This window comes from Mercenaria mercenaria, unplaced genomic scaffold (assembly GCF_021730395.1).
Source record: "Mercenaria mercenaria strain notata unplaced genomic scaffold, MADL_Memer_1 contig_569, whole genome shotgun sequence".
Classification (NCBI taxonomy): Eukaryota; Metazoa; Mollusca; class Bivalvia; order Venerida; family Veneridae; genus Mercenaria; species Mercenaria mercenaria.
In genome coordinates, this window is record NW_026463450.1 from 14,409 (window position 1) to 23,838 (window position 9,430).

The 9,430-nt window shown below is 37.3% G+C and overlaps 1 protein-coding gene across 1 annotated transcript; it reads left to right on the plus strand.

Moving 5' to 3' along the window:
- Positions 1 to 960: 960 nt before the first annotated feature.
- On the plus strand, positions 961 to 4,737 carry LOC128554615 (uncharacterized). The gene is made up of 5 exons (XM_053535893.1): positions 961 to 1,260; positions 2,345 to 2,953; positions 3,221 to 3,280; positions 3,512 to 3,916; positions 4,496 to 4,737. The coding sequence occupies exons 2-5, from the start codon at positions 2,350 to 2,352 to the stop codon at positions 4,735 to 4,737; spliced, it is 1,311 nt and encodes a 436-aa protein (XP_053391868.1). The 5' UTR covers positions 961 to 1,260; positions 2,345 to 2,349.
- The last annotated feature ends 4,693 nt before the right edge of the window (positions 4,738 to 9,430 follow it).

A 9,430-nucleotide genomic window follows, 5' to 3' on the forward strand; every position in this document is an offset into this window, starting at 1 on the left:
TTAGCATGTTAAAAACGTAACACGAAAACCAACCTAGTTAAATATGTTTTATTATTATTAATTTTTAAGTATATGCAAATCCCTTGTGCATTTGTGTCATTCTCCTTTCTTCCATCATAATAAGTGAAATGTCCAACGGGGGCCTCCGTGGCCGGGTGGTTAAGGTCGCTGACTTCAAATCACTTGCCTATAGCCGATCTGGGTTCGAGCCTCACTCGGGGCGTTGAATTCTTCATGCGGGGAAGCTATCTAGCTGGCTTACGGAAAGTCGGTGAATAATGCACGGATGGGCACCTGGGGTCTTCCTTCACCATCTAATCTGGAATGTCGCCGAATGACCTGAATTGTGTCGTGCGACGTTAAACTCAACAAAATAATTACAAACAAATGTCGAACAGTAAGACACCTATCATTTTAATATCTCAACTTTTTGTTGCATAAACTATGATCTACTTTTGGTTTATATCTAAACAAAAGTTATAGGAAGTACGCGGAAAAGGAGGTTTCAATTTGTAGTATGATCATGATGAACTAGATTTCTATCTTCTTCTACAAAATTGTATATAATATATAATATTTCAACAGCCAAAATGCTGTTATTTAAGAAGTACAATGTAGTTATATATCAAACATTGTTAATGTAGTTTTTGCAAAAGCCATAGAGCTTGAATTTTAATATTTGTATGCTTTGTGAAATAGAATATATACCCCCACCAAACAAACACATAGACGCACGCAAGCAATCACGCACGCACGCACGCACGCACACACACACACACACACATAATAATAAATAAAGAAATATAATCGTTTTAGTGTGACGTAAACCCAACCACGATAGATTCATTACGGAATAATTATTGATTAGGCTCTAACACAATCTTAAAATAAAACGAGCATGCGCAGTGTAATAATTCAATTATGTATTCGATAATTTCAAGCGAGTTATGTCTAGCTTTCTTAAATGTCTTATCTACTTTAGTAGTCTTTACAAATGCAACAGGCTATTGAAGTATTACAGTTGGACTTCCGCATGAAGATCATATCTGATTATAAAGTGGTTGATGAATACATGCCTATTGTACATATTGACCTTGAGATAAAACGCGTTAAATTACAGCAGGTAGCATGTTTCAACACAAATAGCGATTTTCTGAAAACGACATTTGCGTAGATTAGAAAGGAATTATATCATGTAAATTTTACTAAATAGCGAGTGTTTTAAAGGTTTGTTTAGGAAGTAAAGAAAAGAAATTATTGGTAAGTTGTGTGCATTTATCTTCTTGAAATATGATATAATGTTATTTCATACACACTTCATGACGCTTAAAATAGTTTTAGTTTCGTAGTCATGAAATATTATTAGCGACAAAGGTTTACCATATTTACCGGATAAAAACCCGTCTTTTTGAAAAATAGTTTGGAGAGCCAGTGTCTGTCTGAGATGTAGGATTTTTTTATCATTTGTGTTGCATTCTATCCTAACACGGTCCTGTTGAGATGGGAGTAGGAAATATATACCATTTAATTTCGCCGGTTTCGAAATTCTCCACCACCAAACAAAACAGTGACAATTACACTGTTGCCATCACCTAATATCAATGTTTAACATAGGTAATCCAGTCATGGAAATTAAAAGTTTCATTTGAGAGGTTTTAACGTTAATCGAATTACGATTATGTCAATAGTAAGAATTATCGGTACTATATACTTCGATTTCTTTTATGAATAAAATGTTACACAAAACGAGCCTTTTGTACGAGAGGACAATATCGGAAAAATGCATTGCATCAAAATACACAGCTATAAAGTTAAGATATGTACGTGGGAGTATGCCCCCAGAACCCATAGCGATGATGCGTATTCTTCATTTCGGTGCAACTACGCACCTGTTTGCATTATGGTATTTGCGCTTTAATCATCCAACAACATTAAGCTTAAACATGTTACATTTCTTTATATATCATGTATAAAAATCACATACATGCAATCAAATCAGTTAAATGATCTTTCGAATAAACTTTCACAGAAACAGCATATAGCGGGAAAATGTGTACTTATTTCGTTTTGTTTCGATGGGTTAAACGTCGTACCGACACAATAAGTAGCAACTTTTCAGCTTTTTGTAGTGGAGCCCCTTTGAGCATTTCTTTTCAGGCAAGAGCGGGCAGATGGATAGAGCACAGACCTAACCATATAAGTCCGTAGACTTTGCAATTTATTTCGCATAAGAGTAGAATGAAAATAATTTTTCTTGGTGTTTCCGTTGTTTAGACGAGCTATACAGGGCCTCTAAGATACCGGTGCTTTGTTGAAATATAGATTAAATCCTTTCTCATTACAGTAGACATGATTACCGAGGAAGACGAATATTTTCTAAGAGCCTCCCTTTTGCTACTGAAAGGAGGGCGTTTGATGTCAAAAGAAACTCTGTACAAAGAACTGCGAAAGGCCGGGGGAAATCTTGATGTACTTCTAAAACAACACGAAAGAAAATTCAAGCACAAATTTGTAAAGAAACAGAGGGAGAAATTGTTTCCAGGAGCTGGAGTAACCGACGTAGAAACATGGGATTTAGCAATGCTTACAACGGTGACTCTGAAAGTTTTTAAACAGTCACTTAACGACGATGAGAAAAATGACTTAGAAACTATAAAGTGTATGAGGGATGAGATTTACGCCCATACTTATTCTTCGTCGTTAAGTGCCGATCAATACGGTGACATCCAGAAGGAATTACAAAACGCTCTTACTTCACTGTCAAATGGGTTAAGCGAAAAGCTGAAAGACGACTGTTTTAAGATAATTCAGGAGTGCACAACTGGTCCTATCAGTCCATCAACAAAAGCAGAACTTACGAAACAGATATCAGAAGATAATGAACGCTCGTTTCAAAAGGATGTAATGAACAAATTGACAGACCAGAGCGAATATCTTAGCCAAATGCGAATTGGTATGTATCGTCTATTTGCCATTATATTTTGAATTTGTATTAGTTCTTAGCGAAGAAAGGAAATATTAGTCGTTATATCAAACACTTCATCTCTGATCCAATTACAGTAATTTGACTCGTACATGCACTGTTGAAGTATGCATGTCTGTTAATAACTTCTTTAATATGCATCCGGTATATTCACTTGTAGAATGTCTGCAAAATCTACCGTATTCTTTGTTATGTTAATAAAAAATACATGACAGAATGAGATATCATTTTTCGCAGAACTATTGCAAGAAATAAAGGGACTGAAACCAGAAGATCGAAGCACAAAACGGATAAGAGGTATTCTTTGGAAGATATAAATATATATTTTTTGAAAATTGCTTTTGATAACGGTTGCCACACTTGACACAATATTTAAATTACTACTAGTAATCATTAATAAGGATATTATTATATTAATCATAATTGAAAATACACTTTATGATATAGAACTGATTCAGAACAATGTTGTAATATTATGAAATTTGGATTCATACTATAGAATTGATAGATTAAATAGTTTATTTTCAGTGATAGATTCTGAGCTTACGTTGAGCGGAGCTGTAAATGAAGAAGAGGACTTAGACTTTGTTGACAGTATAGTCACAAAGGTTATAAATAAAGCAATAAAACATGTGGGAGAGACAGACTACCCTAAAATTCGTAAGGCTGTTGATAAGATTCTTAGAGACGTTGAAAGCATGCCTGATGTGGAACTTGTAGAGGCGGATCACAAATGCATAATTCTGAAATTTATATGCACAACTTATGCCGGTGTATTAAATATACTCATGTATTTGGAGAGCGAAAGCTTCCTTGATTCTCTCAACGACCTTGCTCAGGCACTGAATACCATTCAGTGTAGGGCGATCGGGCCATTTAAACTAGATGCAACAGTTACACCGAAATGCATGAAGGATCTTCTAGATGAATTGAGTGAGTTGATTTGATTTTATTCATTTATGAACGCTTTGCTAGCCAACCATATGTCTTTTAAGAGATATCTTATGGTAATTTCGTTCCTTCTACTAATAATAACATAAACCTGTATACAACATTTAACGAAGAAATGTTTTACAGTCGTTCTACCTAATTAATTTTGCACAGAAGCGGGTCAAGTATACGATCATGTCATTGTTCATTGTACAGGAATAACTTGGTTGCGCTCATTGAATATCTGCTTGATCGATATGTGCTAAACAATCAAGTAAGTGACATGCGGAATATACATCTAGAATCTCTTCAAGACATCAAGACGTGTTAAACAATTAGCTAGTCCATAGAAATGATTTATTATTATTTATTATGCTTTTTTATAAAAGATACAAACCCTTTAGAAATGAATTTACAACTACACCCTACAAAAATCATAAAGTGTTATTCAATATTTAATTCAGCTTTAATTTGAAATGTGTCGGTTTTAAAGAATTCGTTCTGATAGAAGTAATATATTCCTTTACTTTATTCTTAACATACAAATGTACAGCTTTTGAAAATTTAAGTACATATTTTTAGGAGCTGAAACTGTGGAAACAACAATTTATAAACGAACCATTCGAATGCCGATTCGGGTTAAATCAGTACAAGGAATTGAACACATATGGTCGCTGTTTGAGAATGGTGGTGCTACAAATGGTCTGAACGAATTATCAGAAGCAGTACTCGAAGAGTTACATACAAAAGTAACAATTACACCTTCTCTAAATTTAGAGCAGGTAAAGGCAGCCATAAAAGAAGAAGGTATATGTAGATTCTAATAAGATTTTAATAATATGGCTGTTAGTACTTAGTCTATATAATTTTTGAGTAGCTTGCCAAACATTTTTTCACAGTGACCGGAAGGCCATTTGATAAGTGATTCATTAGAAATGAATGTCCATAGTCTTTATTTTACGTTTTGCTTTAAGCCTAGCAAATTTAGTTTCTAACTATAGACCTATCAATAGCACAAACTATAGACTTGCTATGTATATAAAGAGGTGTGTAGATATAATGTTAATTGTGTCTTTGGAAAAACATATTCCGCAAGCTATGTAGAGCTGCGTGTTTGATCTTCGGTGAAGATTAGTGTTCTCCCAGCAAACAAAAATTCTAAAGCCATTTGGCCGCCATCTCATAACTCATTATTATCATAATCATCATCGTCATCTTCAGAAATTGCCTCCCTCCAAATGGAGTATTTTCGCAATTGGATTTGGATAAAACTATATTACACATGCGCAACAGGCTGGACTGACTTCTTCCAGATATACAGTAGGTTAAAAATTAATTAAAACTTCCTAAGAGACGATAGGTGTGCTCGTTGGCCAGGACCAGTTGGAAACCTTCCACGGTTGTCTGGACAACAGCAGTCTGAGGCCGCTCGTTCCATAGGTTGATTGTGGCAGGGAAGAAGCTGTTCTGATCGATGTTTGTTCTTGCTCGAATTTGGCTGTAACGCTGGTTATAGCCTCTGGTGGTCTTGGCCTCATGAAGTGATGGGTCGGGAGTTACGTCGATAAGGTTGTTCCTAATCTTGTAGAATATAGTAGTCTTTGAGGAGTTGCGTCGATCTTCTAGGGTGTCCCACCTAAGTTCACAGAGCATACTGGTGACGCTGCTAGTTCGGGCGGAGTTGTTCTTCACAAATCTAGCAGCTCTCCGTTGGACCATCTCAAGTTGGTTGATTTGACTTTCGGAGTGAGGGGACCACACTGATGAGGCATATTCCAAATTTGGACGGACATAAGTTTTGAACTCATTGACCTTGGCACTCTGGGGGCTTGAACGGATGTTTTTCTTGATGAAAGACATGGTGGAATTTGCCTTTTGACTGATGTTGTCAATGTGTTTCTTCTAGGAGAGGACATTTATTATGGTGACACCGAAATATTTTGCGTTGTTGGTAATTTTCAGTTGAATGCCATGAATGCTGTAGAGGGTAATTACAGGGTGTCATTTTGTAGTGATGTGTATACCTTCACATTTGTCAGGGTTGAATGCCATCTGCCAATCATGCTCCCATGATGCAAGGTTGTTAAGGTCATTTTGCAGCTGGTGTGTATCTTTCTTGGTGTTGATGATCCTGTAAATATGGCAGTCATCAGCAAACAATCGAGCTGTGGACTTAACTTTGGACGGAAGATCTTTAGTGTAAACCAGGAAGAGGAGAAGGCCAAGAACACTGCCCTGGGGAACACCGGAAGTGACTGAGGAGGTAGCTGAACTTGATCCCTCAAGGACAACCTGCTGGGTTCTTGATGACAAAAAATCTTCAATCCATGAGTAGATGTGTCCACTGACACCGTAGTGATCTAGTTTCTGTAATAGGCGCGAGTGTTGAACTTTGTCGAAGGCTTTGGAGAAATCAAGTAGGACGGCGTCAATCTGATGGTTGTTGTCTATGTCTTTTGCTAGATCATTGATGGTGGTGATAAGTTGGGTGTCACAGGAACGCCGTTTGCGAAAACCATGTTGGCTGTCGGTGAGGATATGGTGTATGTCAAAATGGTACATGATGTTACTGTGAATGATGTGTTCAAGAACGTTACCAGATACAGAAGTCAAAGAGATTGGTCGGTAGTTAGAGGGGAAGGAACGGTGCCTTTCTTGAAAATCGGTGAGACAAGGGCAGATTTCCAATCATCTGGGATTTTGCTAAGGTCAATAGAAAGCTGGAATAGCCCGGCAGGCCTGAAAACAGTTCCTCAGATGCCAGTTTGAGTAATCTGGTCGGGATTTTATCAGGCCCTGCTGCATTATGTGGCTTGAGATTGTTTAGTAGCTTTTGGATACCTTTACTGTTGGTATGTATGGCAGCAAGGTGCGGTGTATGACTTGGGGGCAGAGTTGGGCAGTTCGTTGTATCTTGTTTCGTGAAGACCGAGGTGAATTGGTCATTTAAAATGTCTGCTTTCTGCTTGCTACCACAATGTGTCAGGCCATCCTTCTTGAGAGCATACACACCAAAGCTATCTTTTCTCCTAGATTTAATGTAATTTCCGGAAGGCGTTGGAATTGTCATGGTGTTCAGTCAATATATCTGAAACATGGTTGTCATGGGTTGAGCGGCATACGCGTTGGGCTCTCCGTTTGACAGCTTTGAACTTTGCCCATTCTGCTGGAGTATTGTATTTCCTGGCCCGTTTGAACCAACACCTCTTCAACATTGTAGCACGCGTAACATCTCTATTGATCCAAGGTTGTTTGAATCGCTGGGAGCTCTGACGGGATGGGACCTCATCGTCTATGATGTGCAGGCAGTCGTCCTTAAATAACTGCTAGATGTAATTGTTGTCGGTGGTAGAAGTTTTTCTATGATGAAGTTGGATAGGGCTTTACATTTCCTTTTTAGGGTAACGGTGTTTGCCTTCCACCACATGTACAATGTCCGTTTGATTGGTTTGCGACGTGTGGCACTCATATTGGTGTCAACAAATGACGCATGGTGGTCGCTGATGCCGGGAATTGGTGTACACCTGTTGCCTTGCTTAGGTCGGTTGGTGAGGAAAGGGTCAAAGGTATTGTCACCTCGTATGGGAAAATCAACAACTTGAGCAAGGTCTAATTCCGGTTCTAATAATAGAAATTTTTCTTTGATATGTTTCCGATAATGATGTCCACATAAAGTGTTGTTTGCCCAGTTTATGTCGGGGAGATTGAAGTCACCAGCAATCCAGATGGTAGAGTGTTTAAATTTCTTGCAGACATACGATATGGCGTTAAATAGTTCAGTTGCGTAGGATTCATCGTTGTTTGTTGGCCTGTACGCTGAACCGACGATGAGTGACTCTTTATTGATACATTCGATCTTCTGGAATAGGATGTCGCATGGGGTGTTGATCTCGACTGGTTCGCTTATGATGTTATTCTTGGTGAGGCTAAGACTTCCCCCATAGCCGTCATGTCTATCTGTACGATGGATGTTATAGTTACTGTTTGATGGCAGTACTTCAGCATTATGTCGTCGCCTGAGTGGAACGATGCTCTATCTACCACTTTTTGAACGTGGAGAAAATCGCTACCAAAGTTTCTTTATTTCTGGGCGAAAACGATAATAAAATATGTCTACTTGTTCCTTGCATTTAGCTAATTGTGACTATAAATGTTTTTTAATACAATTCATTTTACCTTTTCTGCAATTATACATTTTTCACTTTAGAGATAGAGCAAATTTGACAAAAGTAACAAAAAATATCAAAGGTGTATTGCTCTCTCAGGAGATAGAGCACTGTGAAATTACAAAATTGGACATAGCGCAAAATAATATTTATCACACTGAAATCAGGGCAATGAATTTCGAATGACCTTTTAAACAGACATGGCAGTTACTGTACTCTTTTCAATTTCCAGGAGGATTAGTCTTGTTTTTACTTGCGTTATCGTCAAACTGACTCAAGTAAAAGCCATGTTATTACAACTCTCAAGCATGACTTTCCACATGTAAACTGGACATGGAATAATTCTACACACAAAGAGAGGTTTCGAACAGTGGATTTATTTGCCAAATTTTTTACCATGCTGTCCAGCAACAAAAAAGATTTTGAACTTAAATTACTCAATACAGCAGTAATGATTGTAATGAACAACAAATCGTAAAGAGGCACCACAAAATAACTGTATTATTTTGTGTTTCCATGATGGTAATTATACATGATTTGCATGAAGAAAATGAGAAATAACAAGTATCTAGTTACAAATTGACAGTGACATATACAAGGCAAAGACAATGTGTTTAATGTCTTAATGCTAGTATGTTATAGAATTAATGTAGCAATATGTACATAAACCAGTAAATTAAGTTAAAATCTCAATCACATTTTGTTTCTACAGTCACTGTGTAAGATAGTCATTCCTCTAAATTCTTAAAACTACGCTGAAAAGTGATTGACTGAATAAGTTTTTAGATATATTTTTGAAAACACATTTATTCAGGAAGGGCCTAAACTGTCCACCTGAAAACTTGAAGTATAGCAGCTGCTGTATATTACCTTTATTATAAGAATGATTTTCATGAAGTTTTTGTGGATGAAAAAAATAGGTAACTAGGTCGTGGTGGGTCTTTAAAATCTTTTTAGTCATATCTATCCTATGTTATATTCATGTCTGTTTAGCTCACCTGAACTGTGTGAGCTATTAGTATAAGTGGATGGTCCGGCGTCCATCGTCCTGTGTCAACATTTGTCTTAAACATTTTCTCGTCTGATACTACATGTCACAATTATACGAAACTTGGTCAGTAGCTTTCGGGCAATGGATCTTTATCAAACTTGGTGGAGGATGTCCCCAAGTGTCCCTTCGTGTATTATTTCATTACGAGCGGGCACTTGAGTAGAAGCACCGACCTTCCGTAAGCCAGCTGAATGGCTTTCTGACACGAAGAAATCAACGCCCGTAGTGATGCTTTTATCATTATTATAAGGTCCACTCCCAATTTTATATATATGGAGGCACATGACCACTTTTAGGGGC

Coding starts and splice junctions, on each gene's coding strand:
- LOC128554615 (XM_053535893.1), top strand. CDS start 2,350: ATGATTACCGAGGAAGACGAATATTTTCTAAGAGCCTCCCTTTTGCTA. Junction 3,281..3,511: donor AAGCACAAAACGGATAAGAG/GTATTCTTTGGA, acceptor GTTTATTTTCAG/TGATAGATTCTGAGCTTACG. Junction 3,917..4,495: donor GGATCTTCTAGATGAATTGA/GTGAGTTGATTT, acceptor ACATATTTTTAG/GAGCTGAAACTGTGGAAACA.